Source organism: Pagrus major, chromosome 8, assembly GCF_040436345.1.
Source record: "Pagrus major chromosome 8, Pma_NU_1.0".
Classification (NCBI taxonomy): Eukaryota; Metazoa; Chordata; class Actinopteri; order Spariformes; family Sparidae; genus Pagrus; species Pagrus major.
This window is the reverse complement of record NC_133222.1, coordinates 1,927,695-1,949,945: the sequence shown is the minus strand read 5'-3', so window position 1 is coordinate 1,949,945 and position 22,251 is coordinate 1,927,695. Positions and strand designations below refer to the sequence as shown.

General features: G+C 41.1%; 3 protein-coding genes across 3 annotated transcripts; all 3 read right to left on the bottom strand.

Annotated features, from left to right (window-relative positions):
• Nucleotides 1-1,863: 1,863 nt before the first annotated feature.
• Nucleotides 1,864-4,627, bottom strand: LOC141000847 (troponin I, fast skeletal muscle-like; the record flags this gene model as incomplete). Its single annotated transcript, XM_073471727.1, has 5 exons — nt 1,864-1,938; nt 2,745-2,918; nt 3,750-3,839; nt 4,358-4,486; nt 4,574-4,627. Coding segments are annotated over 5 exons (522 nt in total), but the record flags the coding sequence as incomplete, so codon positions are not given.
• Nucleotides 4,628-9,994: 5,367 nt separating this feature from the next.
• On the bottom strand, nt 9,995-11,985 carry LOC141000844 (troponin I, fast skeletal muscle-like). Its single transcript, XM_073471723.1, has 5 exons — nt 11,956-11,985; nt 11,688-11,816; nt 11,518-11,607; nt 10,157-10,330; nt 9,995-10,072 (listed from the first exon to the last, which is right to left on the bottom strand). Exons 1-5 carry the CDS (start codon nt 11,983-11,985, stop codon nt 9,995-9,997), a joined length of 501 nt encoding a protein of 166 aa, XP_073327824.1.
• Nucleotides 11,986-16,867: 4,882 nt separating this feature from the next.
• Nucleotides 16,868-19,613, bottom strand: LOC141001406 (troponin I, fast skeletal muscle-like). The gene is made up of 4 exons (XM_073472473.1): nt 19,488-19,613; nt 18,152-18,241; nt 17,143-17,316; nt 16,868-17,050 (listed from the first exon to the last, which is right to left on the bottom strand). The coding sequence occupies exons 1-4, from the start codon at nt 19,608-19,610 to the stop codon at nt 16,973-16,975; spliced, it is 465 nt and encodes a 154-aa protein (XP_073328574.1). The 5' UTR covers nt 19,611-19,613; the 3' UTR covers nt 16,868-16,972.
• Between the last annotated feature and the right edge of the window lie 2,638 nt (nt 19,614-22,251).

Sequence of the window (22,251 nt, the reverse complement as noted above, 5' to 3'; positions counted from 1 at the left end):
AATCAGGATATTTGTCTGGCTGTAAATCCTTCAAGCATCACGATAAGATGTTTTATCTGTGAAGAGTTTCTTTCTAAGAATGAGCCGCAAACATCTTCAGGACCATAAAACACAGTGAAGCTGAACCGGTCTCGTAAATTCAGGTCTGTCAGGAAAAAAGGTCAAATGTGAGCAGCAAACATGTAGAAAGCGAGTTCTGGATGTCAGGACGGGTCAAAGGTGGAGAAACAAACCGTCTGCGATCCTCTTTTAGGATCTTTAGAAGTTTGAAGTCGGGCTGATTTGCGACTGCTCTCGACGTCTATTTGTTTTCTGCTGTGGTAAAATAAAAGATGCTGCTCTCAGAGAGGCTCACAGAGGCTGCAGGGAAATAAAGACACAAAATAAAAAGAAGATTTCTCACCGATGGACAGGAGGAAGAAGAAGAAGACACACTGGGTGGAAGAAAAGGAGACACTGCCAAAGCCACACAGTGAAAAATGAAATAGGGTATATATGGTGGGTTGCGATGCCTCAGCAAAATGCCCAGATCCTCTTTATGGAAATGGATTCCCGGGCAGACCAATGGGCCAACGAGCTCCTGAAATACACCCGGCCCAGCCCCGCTCTGCAAACCGCCCTCCCTGAGGCAAACTGAAGCCTTTAAGTCCTTAAACAGCCTTTAAAACCAGATCTTCTCCCTGATTTTACCCCTTAAAATGTCTTAAAGTGGCTTTAATGTTGTTTTATAAAGGAACAATCGTCACATGGAAACACTGAAGTCGTCTGTCTCTCGGTTTCATTTGAAATGTTTGAAGTTTGAACTATTTGAATTAAAAGATTAACAAAGATCTTCTCTTATCGCATCATTAAAGAGAAAAACTCCTCTCAAGATTTTTAGATTCTTGTTTAGAAGTTTTCTTCAGTCTGTCTCCGTCTAAAAGGAATAATTCAACATTTTTTAAGAAACAGTGAGATGAGAAGACAGATATCAAACGTGTGTGTGTGTGTTAAAATATGGAGTAAGGATGTGGTTAGCTTAGCTTAGCATAAAGACTGGAAGCAGAGGGAAACAGCTAGCCAGGCTCCGTCCAAACACAAACTGTACTCTGTGGACAAAGAGAACATGATTTAACGGCGTTGGCAGGTGCATTAAACATCTGAAAACAGGCTAACTGTTTCCCTTTGTTTCCAGTCTTTATGCTAAGCTAAGCAACATGAAATTAATACCCAATAAACATGTTTCCCAAAATAAGTTGTATGTCCGGAGCCAGACTTTTATATTGTCGTGTTTAATAACTTCATTAACAGAGTCATTTCTTTGTTGGCTTTCAGATGGATTTAATTGACTTTTGATAAGTTGAGCGTCTGTTTCAGAGTTTTATTTGTACTGACAGGTTCATAAAGTCGTTCAAGACGATGTCTCCTCGCTACCGAGAGTTCATCTTCATCTAACGGCCAAAAGTCCTGAGTGAGTTTGTGAAACTTCATCATATTTTGAAGATAATCAAAAGAAAGATCCGAGTAAAGACGGACTTTTTGAAAGAGTGTGATTTCAGCGTTTAGATGTCAGTTTGATGACGTGTGAAGATAAATGTAACAAACAAGTTTAATCCTTATTTCCAAACATTTATTTCCATCGACTCCATGTTGACCTGAACATGACGACTGCTCGTCTGTCTGCGTACATGATGGCGTGACTTCCTCTCAGCTCAGTCTCTCGCGGTGGTGCCGGCGTCACAAAACAACCAAGAAAACAACAAAAAAAGTGTCTGAACTCTCGTCTCCGTGTGTCCTGCTGGAGCTCAGAGACACATTCAGTCACTCAGACCTTGGCGGAAACGTCTCCCCCCCCGCTGGCATCCTCGCCGCCTCAGGAGGGTTTTAGGAAGTCTCGAACATCTTCTTCCTGTCGGCCTTATCCTCGATGTTCTTACGCCAGTCGCCCGCCTCTGTGTTCTGCACAACGACGACAACAACGACAACAATGACAACAACGACTCGTTAACACGAAAACTTTGGGACAAAACGCAGCCACTCGTGTTTTAACCCTTTAAATGACAAATATTAAGTGTAAAAATAAACTTGTAATCAAGTACAAGGCAAGAAATCCTCTGAAGTCCCTACGATCGTATTTTCTTAAAACACGGCAGTAAAACTGTTGTCAAAAGCAAGTTAAAGGGTAACTCCACCATTTTTCCACATTCAGGTGTGTTTACAGGTCTTGGGGAGTACTGTAAGTATAAAAAGTAGTATGAGCCACAAAAGGCTCCAGAAGAAGTTGCATGTAATCTGATAGTTTATCAGATTACATGCAACTTCTTACACTTTCATGTCTTAATGTCTTTTTTTGTTCTTCCGGATGTTTCATTTTTTATTTTATTTGCATCAGAGAAATCAGATTACAGCAGTGTTGAAATGTAACTGAGTACATTTACTCAAGTACAGTAATAGAGTACAGTTTTTAGGGGCTTGTACTCGAGTATTCCCAGTTTTTGTGTCTTTATACTTCATTTGTACTTCATTTCATTCTGAAATCAAATACTGGACTTTTTTTTACTTCACTACATTTACTTGATAACTTTAGTTACAGTTACTTTGCAGATTACATTCTGCATCAGAGCCGTGGTGGCACATTTTTAAAGTTAATAAATTATACACACACATGTAAATATATGTAATTTACTTTTACTCCTCTGTTGATACTCTGATTACATTTCAACGCGTGATGTTTACTCAGGTTGTGTCACGTGACGCTTCCTCACCTCCTCTTTGACCTCCTTCTTGACCTGCTTCAGGTTGGCTCTCAGGTCCATGGTCACCTTGTGTTTTCCTCCCAGCAGAGCCTGCAGCATGGCGTCAGCAGACATACGTACTTTCTTCAGGGCGGGTTTCTTCACTCCGGCCAGCTCGACCACCTTCAGCTTCAGGTCCTCAATCTGCAGGCGGAGACACAAGACGACGCGTTAGTGCAGATGTTGTGGACGCGTTCTCGGAAGGGACGTTGATGTTTATGGATAATAAGTGACAGTTTCCCTCTGTGATGCTAACGCTAAAGCTACAACGTTTACTTAAAAACAAGAGTATCAGTGTTTGAGAAACCGACCAGGACCAGACGGGCATGAATTATATTTATAATAAAAGGAAACAAAATCCAAAAGAGACCCGACGACAGTCAAAAAGGATCATTTCACTCAATTCAAAAATGCAAAATCCACCAATCAAGAAGCAGTTTCCCCTCAAAAACTCTGAATTTAAAGAATTAAAAACTCACACAACTTAAAACTACACATGAAGGTCGATCAGAGGTCGACAAAAACACGATTCATTTAGAGGTTTGTGCTCAGAAACGCTCCCTGTTCTTTCAGCTTGATTGGGCTTTTGATTAAAATGTTGAAATTTGGGGCAAAAACCTGAAGAACGAGGGTAAAACAGGTTAAAATGCTGACATCAGTTAAAGTTTTGGGTAAAAAGAGTCAAACTTGTTAGAAACACACATTAATGTCAAACAAAAACTGTTTAAATGGACACATTTCAGACAAAATCACCCAAAAACAGTTGTTATTAGTTAAAACTTCCTGTATCAAATGTACAAATCCTGAAGCATCAGCATCAAAAATAAACTAAAAAAATAAAATAAACCAAAATTAGCAAAATACAGTTTAACAGAAGAAAAACTTCCTGTCGTCTTTTTCTTCAGCTTTGATAAAAACATTCAAACGCTCGTCGCTTCACCTGAGATCGTCCTGTCAGGTGACTCTGCGTCTCACCTCTTTGTCGGCCTTCTGCACTTTGGCCTCGGCGTCGTACCTCTCGTCGTCGATCTTCTCGATGGCGGCGTTGATCTTCTTGCAGAGTTCCTGTCGACGCACGAAACAAACGAACGTCACGTAAACACTGTGAACACGATCGTTAATCTCACACACGACTGACCAACACTTTTCCTCTGAAGCACTTTGAATCGTCTCGTGTCTGAGTGGCGCTGTACGAATAAACTCGCCTTGCCTTGGCGGAGGTATACGCTCTACTGTGTTGTTCTCATTTGTTTTTCGTTCAGGCAGGTTTGATGTGTCAGAAGTACATGATGCTACATGTGCTGCTAAATGCTGCTGATTCAAAACTGAAACTGGATTTGCTTTAAAATAAAAAGAGAAATATATTCTTATTTTATTTTAATTTGTTTGTAACGTAATCATTTTATCTATTTTCAGTTTACTTATTTTGGTTTTAGTTAACGATAATAATCCTGCTTCACACAGAGAGAGAGAGAGACAGAGGAGCTTCAGCAGCAGAGAAAAGTCTGGATGAACCTTTTTACTTCAAACAGGACGATGTCTCCGGACCGGCACACGGTCCAGAGACATCGTCGTCGTCTCACCATGAGGGCGGCCTGGTCTCCGGAGAGGTCGGGGGCGGGGCAGTTATCGGCCATGTAGTTCACCTTCGCCTCCTCGATGTCCTTCTTCTCCTGCTCGATCCAGTTGGCCGCGATCTGAAGCATCAAACTCTGCAGAGAGGCGAGAAAATAAAGTTTAACTCAAAAGTTAAACAGTGAAAGATTTCAATGAAAAAGGAAAAGAGGGATTATTCTCACCTTCAGATGATGCCTGCGGCTGGAGGTCATCTTCTTTCCCCTGTCGGACAGAAATCACACACACTGAGTCCTGGAAGAGCTTTTATTAAAGGAACAGTTCAGCCACTAATAAAAAGTTCAGGCGTCATCTGCTCTTCTCTCAGGTGAAGTGTCGTAGTCCACAAAACATTTGTGTGTCGCTGCCTTCTCCTAAACAACTGAAGGAGCTGAGACTCGTCTCCAGGAGGCCCCAGATCACAAACTGATGTGAAAACATGTTATTTAAAGCTTCTTACTAGCAGAAATCTTCACTTCAGCAGCTGAGCTAAAAGCACAGCCCGTCTGAAGACGGAGCATCAGCTCAAAACTCAACTGCGTCTCAAACTTATCAAATCAATTTTTGGATTTCGGGGCTCCTGGAGACCTGGATTAGTCCTGGACGAGCTGTGTGGAGACATTTTACGTTTGTTTGGAAGAAAGGAAAATGTTTCGTGGACGACGAAGCTTCACCTGACTTCCCGTCAGCGTGGAGGGAGGAGATGATGACTTTTGGTTGAACTGTCGGTGTTCAGATCGATTCCACTCTCACGAAATATGAAGCTGCAGCCGGCAGCTGGTTAGCTTAGCATAGCCTAGCCTGGACACCAGGGGGAGCAGTTAGCGAGTCACATGTTTAATGCTTTTTAATTCGAGGCGTTAAAAACAAGGCGCGACTATTTGAAATCTTCACATAAAAATGTATTAATATAGTTTAAAGAGCTTCTTATTGAAAGTCTGTGTGCAGAGATCGTTCCTCTCACATGCCATCGACACGTCCAGCTGCTGTCATCTGAAGCTGACGTTTGACCTTCAGGCTGAACATTCACATGTGTTCAAGTCACTTTAGACTCAGCAGCAGCTTCATGGACGTCAGTCTGTCAGTGTGTCCGTCTGTCCGTCCACACTCAGACATTCACTCTGCAGAGTTTACATTTTAGATTTCAGATGTTCCCCGACATTAAATAACGATTTAATCTACATCATTGCAATCTCAACGTGAAGCTTTGTTTCTTATTTATATTGTTAATATTGTTCTTTCTGCTTTGTTACTGTTTTTAATTGATGCTCTCCCCTTCTATCTCATCTGATCTTATTTTCCTCTTCGGCTGTCTGCGATGCTTTTTGTCGTCTTTGCTTGATCATATTATCAATTTTTCTATTTTTTTCTAATTTCCAATGTTCTGATCTGTCTTATTGTCAGACATTGAACGCCTCCCTCAGCTTTAATGAAGGTTGCTGAACAGGACTTCATGTGTTCGTGTCGTATTTTTATAAATAAATAACAAACTAACAGATAAAACTTCACACGACGTAGTTTCCTCGACAGGAAGTGATATGTATCTGCAAATTCTTCCCATTAACCAATATCACTAATTAGGACCTAATTAATTAATGCTACACATTCAATTAATTACTTTTAATTAAAGGGGCACTACGTAGTTTTGGAGAAGAAACTCAGACTCAGAATTTTAATATTTACAATATTAATGAGGTAATAAAACAAACTTTTCTTCCATCAGTGAATAAACGAGCTGATCTCAGAGGAAAATAAGGTCCCAGAACACTGTTTGAAGCTAGAAAGGTGGCAGGGTCCGCCACATATAAACAAGTAAAAACAGTATAAATTGTGTTTTTGTCCTTTAAGGTCAGTTTGTTTATTCAGTCATGAAAACAAAGAGCGTTTGTTTGTTTCTCTTCTCATTAACATAAAACTACAGACTGCTCCTTTAACTGCAGAAACACAGAACATATGAACGATACATTCGTCTACAAGCAGAATATAATTATACATATATGACAAAAAGAAAATTAATTAATTAATTAACTAATAAATTAATTAAAAAATATATTTATTTGGGTTTTAATGGAGTTTTTCTACAAACGACTGACTTTAAACTCAACTAAACAAACTAAATCTGAATTAAAATAACTATTTCAGAACTTTTCTCGTTAATTACGACCAAATTAAGTTTTTTTTTTCCATCGTGGCGTCGACTAAGTAACGGATCAGAACCCTGAAAAACACTAACGAGGAGAACTCGTGATATTAATCGCTGCGTTCTGTGTGATCGATCGTCACTCCGCTCTGGATTACAGACACCGTGTTGTGACACACTATCTGGTGTCTAAATCCAAAACTTCCTCGGAGATTATCAGGAGTTTAACAACCTGTAAATAGACAAAGTGTTTACCAGGCGGCTGAGCCCGACAAGCTGAGCCCGACGAGTCTTAACAAGGACGAAAAACGGCACAAACAGAGATGAAGTTTGACATCCTGGTTCTGATTTAAAGACAGACATTTAACAGAGGAGAAGAAGAGGACGAGGTGTACTCACTCAGACATTTTGGCGGTTTGTGATCTTCACACCCTGTTCAGAGACAGAAGACACTCATCAGTTAATCACGAGCTGACAGGACACATAAAGCTCTCTGACTGACCGTCCACAGCTGAGCTCTGCAGGCCTCCACGTTATCGATCAGCAACCTTTTGACCCGAAACACGACACGCTTCACTATCATGGAAATACCGTCTGCAAGCCATCACAAACCGGCTAATTTGGGCTGGGTGGGGTCAGATGCCGGGGCCCCCGGCGCTGAACAGTTGGCCCCTCAGAAGACGTTCTGACTGGAATCTGACTTCTTACAGCGAGCCGACGGTCCGAGCACGAAAAGGCCACCGGCAGAGGAACCAAATGTGGCGCCAAGCACGCAGCGAGAGGCGTTAACACCAACTCTGACATCCTGCAGGCATGTAAACCGCCGGCCGACACCGAGCGTGTCACAAAACTATAAAATACAGATTCATGAGAACATTTGTTTTTTGGGCAACAGGACGAACTCTTCTGGTCCAGATTCAGACAGTTTACAGCTTTAAATCGTCAGCAGGAACTTTCTCCACCGTCGACTTCACAAAAACTCAAATCTTCTTATTTTCATACAAAACAACCACAAATAATTCAACTTACATCCAGAAAGACGTCAGATTCATCTCACAAAGCAACAAAAGTCTCTGGCAGTCACTGTGCTAATTACAGTCAAACAGCTGTCATCAGTAACCAACAAACTCTTCTGTCATGAAATCTGACTCGACCAGCGAGCAAACAATCAAGGACATTCAATGTTTCATATAATTTGCACCAGATAACATTTTATTTTTCTTTAAAATTATAATCTCATTAAATTATTGTGAAAGTACGGACTCTTCAGATGAAGCTCTTTCCGTCTGGACGTTGAGTTTTAAAGATTTAAAATCAAAACTGACAAAATGAACCTTCAGTATTTTAAACATTAACCTCAGAATGTCTCCGTCACCGCGAAGCTTCACGAAACAAACACCATCGAGTCGCCAAAAACTGATTTTCACTTGAAGAAGCTCGAACAACAAAACGATAAATTATCTTCAAAGTCCGAACGTGAACCTGCCTGAACGTCCCGTCGTTATTTCACTCCTCAGCTCAGAGTCCTACAGAGTCCTTCAGCAAGTCCAACGGTCTCTGATTCTACCTCCACACATCTTGAACGCAGCCTCAGAGGTCAGAGGTCACACCTGCAGCAGCACCTTTTAAAAACCAGATAAAAACCAGCTCTGCAGAACAAACTCAGTCCCACCTGTCGAACCGGACCTCAGCGTGACTCTCTGTATTGTTTCCTACCGGAGCGAACGAAGCCGAGCAGCAGAGACTCTCACCTACTGAACGTGACGAGGAGGAGGAAGACGAAGAAGGGGGGGAGACACTGCCAACTCCTAACAGTAGAGATTAAACAGGGTATATAGGGTGTGAAGTGCTCGCTCAGCAGAAAAGTCAGCCCTCTTTATGGTAGCAGAGCCACTTCAGACCAATGGGCCGGCAGGCTCCAGAAATACCTCCACAACTCTCCGAGGAACCTCGTAAATTTCTGCCGCAGGAAGTCGCCTCCTTGGACTGAACGGCGAGGAGACGCTATCAGGTTCCCCCCCACGGAGACGAGGTGATTGTTACACAACAGGCAGCGAGGGCGACATGATTAATGTCACAACTCAGCTGCCTTTATACCAGCAGAGAGAGCAGCCTGCGAAGCTGTTACACTGTCAGAGATCAGGCAGGAGAGCTCACAGGGATCAGCTGATCCTCCAGCAAACCAACACAAATATCAAAGACTTGTTTATTTTTCGTTTAAGTTCATTAAACTGAATTTATTTTCAAAACACAACTTCTTCAGACTCAAAGTGTTTTGATCAATCAACTCACGATCAGCATGTTCGCAGACTTCCCAGCATGCACTGTGACTTCAAACTCCCTGAGAGGCTTTTTTTTAATAGTTGGAAGAAAAACACACGAGATGGACGTGACTGTCAGGGTTTGTTTGTCTGTTGAAGAAGGTTTGATTCAGTTTTTGTCCTCTGCTGCTCACAGACAGATTCAGACGACGCTGTGTTTACGTGTATTTGTATTTGTATTTTTGTATAAATGTTCTGTTATTTCTGCAGCATGAAGTTTATGATCATTTCGTTTTGTTGTATAATGAAGAATAAATCACATTGTGCTTGTATAGTCACTGTATTGTTTCCTTTGCTCGTCCTTTTCTCTCAAATACTGGAAACTTCTGTCAACATGATGTTTGAACAACTTGTTTCTGGCGTCCATGTTGCTCCCACAGTGCAACACGAACACACAGAAGTCAGAAGAACGACTTCCCAACTCAGGAAACGAGACCATCAGAGGAGCTCGTGGACGCAGCGTCAGTCCAACACAACTTTATTTAAAGTTTTAATTCTTATCTGAGTCACGAGATCTTAATTTAGTCTGTGACAGCCACAGTTGAAGCGTTTCTCTGTTTCACAGTGTTGATCCTTCAGGTTAAACTTCATGCAACAGTCAGGTTAAAGAGTGAAGTGAGAGGAGGAACAGGAAGTTACTCACCATCAGAAGGACTTCATGTTGCTCCAGGTTCGTTTGTGATGAAGTCAAACTGCGATTTGATGAAAATATTTGGGAGGAAGCTTCGAGACCTGACCGAGACCGAAAACATCCAGCAGAGAACAGGCTCTCTGCTGACATCTGGTGGTTCACTGTGAGCGTAACACTCAACTAAAGTCTGCAGTAAGAGGAGATTTACACTTTCATGTTGTGAACTTATTGTTCTCAGCTGGAGTTAAAGGGATATTTGTAGTTAGTCTCTATGTGTTTGTAAGAGTTTATATCTGCAGGGAAACGTCTCAGCTTCAGATCAACATCAGTAACTATCTGCTTATTAATAACATTAATAATTTAACTAATAAATGAGTTTTTCGAGTCTAAACCTCCAAACATCGAGTGGAAAATAACTGCAGTGTGACAGCGATGCCTTATTCCAAAAAACAATTTAATGGCACGAGTTTTTCCAGTTCAGATGCAACAGTGGAAGAGAGGAAGTGAAAGTCTTTTAGGACGTCTCGAACATCTTCTTCCTGTCAGCTTTGTCCTCGATGTTCTTACGCCAGTCTCCGACTCCGTCTCCTCCCTGCAGGACACACAGATCCGACATGACGCTCACGTGTTCGACAGCGAGTTCACGTTTAAAGTAAAATGTGTAACGGCGTCTCACCTCCTCTTTGACCTCCTTCTTGACCTGCTTCAGGTTGGCTCTCAGGTCCATGGTCACCTTGTGTTTTCCTCCCAGCAGAGCCTGCAGCATGGCGTCGGCGGACATACGGACTTTCTTCAGGGCGGGTTTCTTCACGCCGGCCAGCTCGACCACCTTCAGCTTCAGCTCAGCGATCTGAAAAACACAGACGGACGCTCACAGACACTAAAATGTCTTCTGACAGCAGCCGAAGCAGATGAAATGTCCAGCGGAGGTGACTTTAAAGGGTCACTCCGCCATGTTTCCACGTTGAAGCGTGTTGACAGGTCTTAAGGAGAGTTACTGCACGTGTGGAGAAAGTAGTATGAAGTCTTTTGTGGCTCCAGAGGACGATAAATGAAATCTGATAAATATCCTCCAGTGATGTCACTCATTGCATTGCATTGTGGGTAATGTAGGTTTTGCATTGCACTCATGTAACACTTTAAAAACAAATGATCAGAATCGATACAGCTGATTCAAAATAAATCATCTTTTATATTCAACGCGTTCTTCTTCCTTTTAAAAAACCTGCTGCCTACATTACCCACAATGCACCTGAGCCACTGACTGACTTCAGAGTTTACTGTGCACTGGAATATTCAGGTGAATCCCGTCTCAAGTCAGAAAAGTGGGAGAAAAACTTTGGGCCGATGGTAAGAAACTTCTGCTGAAGTCATTGTATCGTCTCCTTGTCACTCAAATACTGGAGACAGCTGACGACGTGTTGTTGTTCCAACATGACGCACATGAACACACCGAAGTCGGAAGAACGACGTTCTGAGGAGCACCTGAATGCAGCGTTACACTTCCTCTTTTCTCACATGTGCAGAAACACTCCCCAAGACCTGTAACGTTGGTGGAATGACCCTTTTTTGTATATTAAATCCAGTTTTTATTCCTCCTCTAAAAGGTTTTTACTCTCTGCTCCGTTTCATCCGGTCTTGTGTTCTGTATCTGTTTGTTTCTGGTGTTTTTATCTCGACCGTGTGTTCAGTTGTGTCTTGTTCTGTTCATCATGTTGTAACTATTATTACAGGAAAACCAGAAACAGAGAGTTCATTCTCACCCTGGAAACAAAAAAATGTCTCCAGCTATCAAATGATGTTTCAGTTGTTTCCAAGTTGAAGACTCAGTCTCAGCTCGAGACTAAAAGCCCAGAAAATAATGGAAATGTGAACATCTACTAATCCATAACAGTTCACCTCACATCCAAGAGGCTTCTCAGTTTAACTTGAAGTTTAACTGAAGAAGCCTCTTGGATGAGAGATGAAACATCTTCAACCAACTGAAACACGTCCAGTTTCCTGCGATACAGCTCTTCACATCACACATCTGTGTACCTCTTTGTCGCTCTTTTCCACTTTGGCCTCGGCGTCGTATCTTTCCTCGTCGATCTTGTCGAGGGACTGGTGCAGCTTTTTGCAGATTTCCTGTCGACGTGAAAAGAAACATGAGCTCTGTTCCTGGTCTCTGTTGGACTCGGGGCGACGTTTGATTGGTGTGTTTTTACCATCAGAGCCGCCTGGTCTCCGCTCAGGTCGGGGGTGGCGCATTTCTCCGCCATGTAAGCTTCTTTGGCGGCTGCGATGTCGGCGGTTTCCTGCTCGATCCAGTTGGCAGCGATCTGCAGCATCAGACTCTGCGGGACGAGAACACAGAGACTCTGCGGTTATTACAGCTAAATCAAAATGTTTTTTATTTTACGTCAAGCTACAATCATATTCTGGCCACAACACGATTAAGAAATAACAAGTCCTGTTCGTCCTGTTAGACGTTACCTTGAGATGATGCCTGCGGCTCGATGTCATCTTCTTTCCCCTTTAATTAATGAAGAAGTGAAGTTAATAACGACTTCCACAGGTTCTCAGAACAGAGTGTTATTAAATGATTTTAGTTCAAATCGTTAAACAGTTTTTTCTCTTTATTTAAAAAGAATAAATCCAGACTGTAGATGGTTTCTAAAGATTTCTGGGTTCAATATTTCCAAGAGAATAAACTCATACTTACTCAGACATCTTGGCTTCTTTCAGTGACAGACTCTGTAAATAATGGGGACAAAAATATGAGACAATCACGACTGTTTGTCAGATACTCAGATATTAAAACTACTCCTGTTTAAATAAATTACTTTGGTGAGTATAAATACTTGTTTTCTGCCAAAATCTTTACTTTTCTTTAAACGTCAAGAGCCAGACATCTGGAATAAACCTCTGTTTACCTTCGTTTTGACAAATGCAGTGATTGAATGTAACTAAGTACATTTAGCTCATTTCAATTAATTTAAATTTAAAATCCTGTTTCTGTGATTGTCAAACTGAGGTCTGAGGGCCTCTGGGGGCCTCGGGGGTCCCGTCTTCAGGTCCCAAGGGACTCGAGTATATTTGGTCATTTCAGCATTTAAAAATAGAAACGTGAGTCTCCATGTTAATGACCGAGGACCTGAGCCAATCAGGTCAGTGCTAATCCTGGCTCAGGGTCAGAGGTCAACGATGACATTCAGGGGAATGTGGGAAGAATACGAGCTCGTCTGACGCGAACACAAGCGCCAACATTCAGTCATGTAGTAACCAAAAATACACCAACCAAACATTTTATCTCAACACCTGAATCAAACACTAAACGAGTATTCAGACTTGAACCTAATTTTCTATTTTTTCTAACCTAATCTCAGATTTAGGCTGGTTTGGTTTGAAAGATGCTGACGATGTAATCACATGTCTGTGGTAATCTGATATTTAGGTTGTTTTTCACTCACACAGTTAAATGAAACGGGAAACAGGAACTAAAGACTTCTTTACAAACAAGTTCTGATTGTGAAAGTTATGAAAAAAGATAAAACAAAGCATCTAACTAATGTGAGAGGTTTGACTCTGAGACTAGTGAGCGTCCGGTTCAGAGAGCGAGACCGTAAAACATAATCTCAAGTTTGGAAAATGATCTGCACACTGAAAATATCCTCCAACAGTCACCACACCGACCTTGTAAAAACAGCATTATTACTTGAATATAAACAGAAAATACAATAACGTCCTCCAAACCAAACCGCGTGCTGATGTAAGACTTTCTGTAGAAGGTTATTAATCTGTTGTTTTAGTTTAACAGTTTAACACACCACAAAGTAAAAGAGTTTCTCACCTACAAAGTGACGATGACGAGGCGGCAGAGACGGACAGGAGGACAGCGAGGGAGTCACAGACTAAAAAGTGAAATCTGTGGGGGTATATATGTGCTTGGACGGGGATTTAAAGGTTCCTCTTTTATGGCCATGAGGAACACTGAGACCAACCAGGCCAATGAGCTCCTGAAATACCTTCATCCTTTAACCACTCACCTCATAAATCCTTCATTATTGATGTCGGGGCTGCACGAGGTGGTCAGCAGTCTTCAGTGGGACGGGACGGACACGAAGGGACCTGGACAGACTCAAGAAAAACAAGACTTCAGCTGGATGAACCTTAAAATCTAACGTCATTGTGAAATCCTCCACAGATGGAGCTGAAACATGCTCTTGTGTTAAAGTGAGATTATTTAGCAGAGTGAGCGTTCAGCAGCAGTCCAGATGGACACGAGTGGTTGGATTTCAGTGATTAGCCTTTTGGCTGACACAGCATGTTTACAGTCATGTTGGTTAACGAGTCGCTGTGACGTCACACTCTTAAAATCACGTCATGGGAAATATTTCAATATTAACAACTGAAGAGTATTAACAGAGCAACCTGGACGACTGAAGTGCATGCAACTTTGTATCAAACCACAACAACAAACATGTGTCGTGTCATAAATAGTTTAAAGACGCACCGTGTTCATCGCTGTTGTGTTGCTGCAGCTCAGACAGCAGCTGAAAACACAAAGAAATAAAACAACATGAAATACAAAGATCAGCACTTTATCTTTAAGAACCAAACACTGCAGGTAAAAACATACAGAGCCACTCACCTCCTGTCTGACAGTTCAGTGTCCATCTCTGATCAATACGGATGATCAGGAAACAATCATATTTTCATCAATGGAGGAACAAAGTAAAAACTCCTTCAAGTAAAACTTTAAATTACATAAAAATGGCTTTTTTAAACTTGATGTAGTCCGTCCTGCTCAGGCAGTAACATCAGACATCAGTAACAAACTCATCTCATCAACAACCAGTAAACTTTATGACCGAGGTCATCAATTACAATAAAATGTGAATGTGTTTGTCCAAAGTTTCTGACTGAAGCTAAAGTGTAAGAAGAAGTGATTTGTGATCATGTTGTGATTTAAATACTTTGCAGAGGACAGCAGCTGTCGGACAGGAAGTCCTCTGCTGACACCGTGTGGTCTGAGCAGGCGCCAACACGTCACTTTAAATACCCTCATTTAGCAAAAACAAGCAGTATGCACACATTTAATAAGTAAGTAAGCAGATAGAAGTGTAAATATTGTATTTCATGAGGGGACCCGGGCTGATGTAACTAATGACAACATATTAAAACAGTTATAATAATGTAAAATGTGCCTTCAAGGGGAGAAGTTATAATTATGACAAATACTCTACATTAATAAAACTTCTAAAATGTCTTAATATCTGCTGCTGTGATGCTAAATGAGGGGACTCAAAGAAAAGTGTTGGAAACATGCATCTCTTCACATATTTGTAGTTTTTGAAACTTTGAAAATACAGAAATATTATTAAAGTATAACTCCACTTGGTACTTCACATAAAATATATGTGATTAAAAAAGCTAAAGGCACTGATCACAGTTTAAAGTAGAGAGATGTGTAGGTTTACATAATACATGCTGCCTATAAGTGTATGTTAATTCAATATATTTTAAAAACTTATATAATATGTATGTTGACTTGATATCTGACCTCAGGAACGGGCTTTTCACACTGACTTTAACCTGCACTGTAAGATCTGACAAAGGACGACTTTTGGACACCGCCTGCGTCATTTCTTTTTTTTTTACCCTCCAGCGAAATGCATGATGGGATATAATGCTCGGATAGTGACTGTTGGCTGTACTTTTCACAGCACGACAAAATGGTGAACTCACTACATCGGCCACTGTACAGCAGTTAGTTAACAGAGATAAAAGATACCAGAGTGAAATAAGAGTGAAATAAAATTCACGTTGCACTCAGCACACGGCAACAGGCTCAGGAAGCTTTCACACTGGCTAACCACGACTTTAGTCTAAGTCTTACTGGTCAACATCAGCTGTGTTCAAACAAACATCTCACGCAGGACAAACAGCAACACAACGTGGATCATGTTGACCAAATAACAGTTACTTCAAATTGTTTTTCTTCTGTTGTCACTTTCACATTTAAAGTTATTAAACACGGTGGTCCGACCTGACTCGCGTCTCTGATATCTTCACAACAGACTGGTTTTTGGTAACTCAGGCTGTCGTCTTCTCTGGTCTGTGGCCTCCAGCCCACACTGGACATTATAAAAGCCAACTTTACTTTAAAAGTTCTTATAACTTAAAATTATTAGTCTAATTTACTTGGTAATTTCGAGATGATCGGTAAATGAAAGTCACTTTGTCAGATTTTACAGTGCAGCTTAGTGAAAAGTGTTAATGAGATATAAAAGCGTCAAACATGCATTTCATTGTATGTAAACATCTTTTAAAAACAGACAGTTAAATTGCACGTAAGTTCATGTGTGAGGCAGCTTTTCTACCCAGAAGTTAATGTAAACAAACACTGTGATTGGTTCTGAGGCCAACTGGTTCTGAGCTCAGTTAGAACAGGGTCAACTCTGAAGACATGCAGTGTGAAAAAGCCCAAATCTGTTACAGTATATCCTGAACTCAAAGTCCACTTATAACAATCTCCCAGGGCCGTCTTCAGGTTTAAACACACAACCTAAGTATGAAACTTGACCGTGATGACAGAAGCGGTCTGAAGCTCTGGGAGATCGTCAGTGAACTTTGAGACCTTTTATCAAAGATATACTGTTGAACAGCAGCAAAATGAAACATGTCCCTGAATCTACGAGCGATAATAACACACAAGCACCGGTCAACATTCACTTTTCACAGCTCCCTGAACACTGAAGTGTGGAGTTAAAATAGAAGATATTAACAGCAGAATCATGGATATTGTGTCTGGTCCGTCACTGACATGCACAGCACCACAAAGAGTACAACACGACCTCGTTAAAGCTGGAAACCACCTTCAAACAGAACTCAGCACTCGTCTGCGCCAAAGACTTCAGTCTGCTGCTGCAGCGTCTCGCTCCTCTGACACTCTCAATTTAATTTATCAGCAGCAACTATTGACTTTCACTGACAGTCAGCGTCTCTCAGGGCACTGCTTTGCTTCTGTTCTGTTTGAAGGGAAGTTTTTCTTTAACGTTTCACAAAAACAAGCAGAAAACGAGCTAAACGTCGATCTGGAGAACTTCTGTTTCTTTAGATGGTTTAAATTTGACCGAGGCGTGTCGAGCGCTTCGTCTGCAGTGTTGTGCGTCACTGAGTCAAAGACAGAATACCTCATGACAGCAGGTGTAGGAAACCAAACACATTTATTACAAAATCACTAAAAAGCAGGAAGTTGTCAAAGGTGAACATCAACACAGCAGGAAAAACAGGAAGTCACACTCCAGAATAAAAGTCCGACATCAGATAGAAGCTTGAGATTTAGAGGTCGTCTCTAATCTAAACCGCTCGCTTTACAAATGTACAATAACAGACCGAGCTGACACTGGCAGGTTTAATGAAACAAAAGATATTTCAATTCCATGAAAAATTCCATAAATTCCATAAAAAGTGGCCCGGAGCGACTACTGCAGCGGAGTTAAAATCTTTAGGAGGTCTCGAACATCTTCTTCCTGTCAGCCTTCTCCTCGATGTTCTGACGCCAGTCGCCGACCGCCTCCGAAGGCTGCAAGACACAAACAGTTGACAGTCACCAGGTGTCCGTCCACCTCCTGCTGCTGCTCGTACCTGTTTGAACGTCCGGCTGTAGAGACTCACCTCCTGTTTCACCTCCTTCTTCACCTGCTTCAGGTTGGACCTCAGGTCCATGTTGACCGTATGTTTGGAGCCCAGCAGAGCCTTCAGCATGGCGTCGGCGGACATACGCACTTTCTTCAGAGCGGGTTTCTTCACGCCGGCCAGGTCGACCACTTTGATCTTCAGGTCCTCGATCTGATGGAGGTGATATTCATATTCAGACTCAAAGCGACAGTGAACGTATCTGGAGCTCCACTGTCGTCCTTCTTTCATCACCACGAACACACACACCGTCCTGCTGACACAAACACTCACTAGTGGATCAATCCGCTGCTAAAAATTGTCCCAAACAAATCCTCCTGTTTGTTTGATATAAGCTACAGTGAGCAGCTGTTTAAAGAAATGACTGACACTAAATATCTGTGAGGTGTTTTTATAGATTTACATCTTCAGTAGGAACCAAAAGGCTCGAAGCTGAGAGACACAGACAGGATGAGCGTGGGATCATGGGAGTTGTTGTATTCATGGTGAAACAACCGACATTGCTTGACGTGACTCAGGCAGAGATGTTCACAGACGAGGTAAAGTTTTAAAGTTTTATTCACGTTACGTTCAGTCACGTTCGCTGAATTTGAGTAAACTAAATTTCTCTGGTTTTGATAATCGCTGTTAATCGAGTTAATCACACAACCATTTCCATGATTAATCGATTAATTGTTTAGTCTATAAAATGCTCATCACATATTAATTTCGTCCAAACAACAATTCAAAACTTAAAGACTTTTCATTTATTGGCATAATTGACAAAGAAAAGCAGAAAATCTTCACATTTAAGAAGCTGGAACCGGTAAATGTTTGATAGTTTTGCTTGAAATCCGACTAAAATAACGAATCGAACATACAATAACCAATTCATTGACTATCTTTGCAGCGCTGCCTCTCCAAAGCAGAAATCAGCAAACACGAACACACTAAAAGACTGAACGATGAAGTGAAATGCTCTGAGTACCAGCTGAGTTTTGAAGCGTACCTCTTTATCAGCTTTGCCCACTTTGGAGTTCAAGTCGTACCTCTCTTCATCCACTTTGTCGATGAGGGCGTGCAGCTTCTTGCAGGCTTCCTGAAGACGCAGACAGATGTGATGTTATTGACCTACTGATCATATCTCTAAACTGCTATCGCCTGGATTCACGTTGCTCTCGGGATGAATTATAATAACGTTAATGATCGTTTTCATACTTTGGTTAATGACCAAATACCTGCAGAGCTAATGACATACTGACCATCTTTTAATTACCCAATCAGCAAATGTTAGCATGTAAACACTGATGCTAGCCATTTTTGACTTCTAGCCTCTCCTGCACTCCTGTTCGACCCTTTTAAAATACTGCTTTTTATATACGTGCTATTAAAATAAAATAAATTAAACTGAGATCACGAACAATAAACTTTACCATCAGATGTTTACGAAATGTCTGCTTCAACCGATCTCTCATTGAACTCGTAACTGCAATATTTCCAGAATCCCTTAAAAGATTGCACATTTTTGGAATTGGAAAAAAAAAAAAGTTGAATCATAATAATTGGTGCCATCTTGCAAATTCGGCATTAAATGCAAAACATAAAGTTGTTTCTTTCCTTATAAGAAGTGTCAGTTTGTCACAACATTGCTGTGTCTGTCTGCTTCTGTGTCTATAGTGAATCTTAACCTGCCGATATTTACACTAAATTTATGAAAGACAACATTTTATTGATGGTAAACATGTCAAATTTTTACAACTACATTAAACAGTTACCAAGATAGGCTACGTGTTTGTCGCCGGTGGAGAAAGTTCCCAGACTCCCTTAAAGAAATCGCTTAATTTTGAAGTTGAAGTTGTTGAGTTAGGAGAAACTTTATAAACTTTGTGAAACAGTGTCTCCGACAAATTCTTAATTATTTGGGCCTCATCTTAAATTCGGCAAATGTTCTACGTTAAGTTATTTTTTTAATCTAAAAACCCTCCGTTTGTCCGAATGATGTGCATGTTTGCTGGTAGAAAGAGTGGGGAAGTGAGATCTGAACACAATTGGTTACTCAAGAAACATGTTAATGGTCCAATGAGAGCCTCACAAAGCAGCTAGCATGGCTGTGGACTCCTTGTTCAGCACAGTTTATAAACTTTTTCACAATCAAATAAAATCTAACATCATCGGCGTAAAATTAAACAAAATAATGTATTATCATGACCACTACGACTGTTTCTGCTGTACTCTGGCTCACGTTTTTGGATAATTAGGCTGAATAGCTGAAGTTTAGGATAAAGCCAGTCTAGTTTAAAGGAAGGCCACGAGTTAGTGAGACACCAACTAGTGTGATTTCTCACCATGAGGGCGGCTTGGTCTCCGCTGAGAGAAGGTTTCGGACAATGCTCAGCCATGTAGGCCTCCTTGGCAGCTGCAATGTCCTTTGTCTCCTGTACAATCCAGTTGGCCGCGATCTGTAGCATCACACTCTGCAGGAAAGATCGAGTGAGAGTCGACAGTCACTGACAGAAGAAAACAACCTGAGATAACGGGCCATCTGCCAGGTTTGAGGTCATATGTGAGGATTTCACAGCAAAAACTAAATTCTCTACATGTGAAAAAAAATCTACACGTTCAGAGATGGTCAACAGATGTTTTTCACATGTAAAGATTTTTGCATTTTTACGTTCAAAATTCTGTATTTCAACTCCTAAAAATGTCTTTTGACTAAAGACACTTTACTACAAAACAAACCACAAAAAAAACCCCACACGAAAACAAACATAAAAACTTAAATAATACGTGTTTGTTTTTTTAGCATTTCTTCAGCAACATCACACTTTTAACTCTGAAATGATTGAAAAAGACGTCCTTAATCTTGTGGTGACATTCATCTATTCATCAGAACAGGTTCAACATCTTTACTGTCGGCTACAGAAATCAAAGAATAGACTTCTTCATTTATTTCAAGCCAATGTGGAACTTAAAAACATCCTGAGGATCCAATTATGTCCCAGAGCCCGCAGAGATTAAAACACTGGATCATTCACAGTGAAACATGACGATGGAAAATAATTCAGTTTTCTCGTGGCAGGAAAACGTCTGAACACCAGCCGCAAACCACATCAAAATATAAACTATATGTATCTACAGGGAATGCCAACGGTCACTAATACTTGGATAATAATCCAAAAATGCCTCTTCAGTGAATAGTAACACTGAAATGTCTTTTCAGTCTTTTACCTCCTCTTAAGCTGCTCTCAATCATTAATTAGGAGCCAGTCACACCTGCAACAGATGATCTGAATCCACTGCAATCAGTCCAGAGAGCAGCAGGTCCGACACAATGGAGTCTGAATACAACTTCTTTGTGGCTTCGTGCCCAGATTATCCACCTCGGACGCACCATAGACACACTTGTGCTTCAGACCATGTGCCATAGATCCTTCAAGTAGGCCCCAAAGTGTCAGTTAGCAAAGCATTAGCATTACAGGGCTAATTACAAATAACACAGATAGACAGTCACCTTCAGTTTGAGCCGTGACTTGAGCTCAAAACATCAAACTTTCGATCTGAAGCAGTTTCCCGTCTGCCTTTCAAATGATGCAATCTGTATATACTGAAACTCTTCCTGAGTGTTTGTCTCTTTGCACCAGCAGGTGGCGCCTCAGAGCTTTGAACCGTCTCAGCTGTCAGAGCAGAAGCAGCTGAGACGGTATAATGTACAATAACTGGATCCATCAGGAGAACAAGAGAAACCAACAGAATCCAGATGATTCAAAGAAAAACAACAACAACAACAACAACAACAACTGTACACTGCACCACAGAGGCAGATCATTAACTGCAGCACTGCCACAGATTATCAATAATCACAACTGTTGATCAGAATCAGCTAAACTGCAACAAAACTGTGTGTAACCGTAATGTACACACACACACAACGGACACAAAATGCACGCTCCACACACACAGATATCCGGACACATGTACACACCCTTCAACAAAAGAAACACACTTCAAGCTGCTGCTGCTGTTTGTACATCTACACCGTACAGTGAGATTATTGATCGATCAGCTGATTATTGTTGACAGGGTGTTGGCTCCTGCAGTTTATCTGGTTAAAAAGAGACAGACTGGTCGTTTAACACAGAAACGTGTCGCTCTGATGACTTCACACGTTCTTGGTCCAGCGTTACTCTTATTTTGTCGTATCATCATCCTGCTGGATTATTTTCAGTGTGTGTGACTTTATTGGCGATCAATAAAGTGCTCGTACCTTTAGATGATGCTTGCGGCTCGAGGTCATCTTCTTGCTGTGAGGATCAGAAACAACATCTGATCAGTCTGATTCATCGTTAGTTCATAAACGTCCACACAAACAAGAGAAACATTAAATGAAACACATCATGTGATCTCTTCCTCCACCACACAGGCCGCCATTTTAGAAGTGGACAAACGTTCGTCCTCGTGCATTCAGGTCAAGATGGAGGTCGTGCACGGGATGAATCATTCACACGTCGACCGTCTGTTTGGACCTCTTTGTTCTCATGAAGGAGTTCATGAGGAGAACTTTTAGTCCTCATTTCTTACATTTCACCTCGTCAGCCTTTCCTTCCTTCTTTCATTTAATCTTTCTTTTCATCCTTCTTTTCTCTCGGTCTGTCTGTCTTTACTTCCTTCCTCCTTTTCTTTCTTTCTTACATTTTGTTCATCCTCTTTTCCTGCCAGCTTTCCATTCACCTCCTTTCCTTCCTGTACTCATTTCTTTCTTTCTTTCTTTCTTTCTTTCTTTCTTTCTTTCTTTCTTTCTTTCTTTCTTTCTTTTTTTCTTTGACATTTTGTCCATCCTGTTTTTCCTTGTTCTTTCCCTTCATCCCTTTTCCTTCCTGTCCTCATTTCTTGCTTTCATCCCTCTTTCCATCTTTTCTTTCTTTCTTTGATTCCTTCCATCTCTTCCTTCTTCCGTTATTTAATCTGTTTTTATTTTCATCCTTTCCACTCCTCTCTCTCTCTGTATTTCTTTACTTCCTTCCTTCTTCCTTTCTTTCTGACATTTTGTCCATCCCTTTTCCTTGCTTCTTTCCCATCACCCCTTTGCTCTTTCTTTCTTTCTTTCCTTCT

Bases quoted from the DNA above. Each gene is read 5' to 3' on its own strand.
- LOC141000844 (XM_073471723.1), bottom strand. From the start codon at position 11,985: ATGACATCGAGCCGCAGGCATCATCTCAAG. The intron at 11,817-11,955 runs GTAACGTCTAAC...CTCGTCCCGCAG, and splicing joins GCCGCAGGCATCATCTCAAG to AGTCTGATGCTGCAGATCGC. The intron at 11,608-11,687 runs GTAAAAACACAC...TCACGTCGACAG, and splicing joins GAGACCAGGCGGCTCTGATG to GAAATCTGCAAAAAGCTGCA.
- LOC141001406 (XM_073472473.1), bottom strand. From the start codon at position 19,610: ATGCTACAGATCGCGGCCAACTGGATTGTACAGGAGACAAAGGACATT. The intron at 18,242-19,487 runs GTGAGAAATCAC...CTGCGTCTTCAG, and splicing joins GAGACCAAGCCGCCCTCATG to GAAGCCTGCAAGAAGCTGCA. The intron at 17,317-18,151 runs GTACGCTTCAAA...CACCTCCATCAG, and splicing joins TGGGCAAAGCTGATAAAGAG to ATCGAGGACCTGAAGATCAA.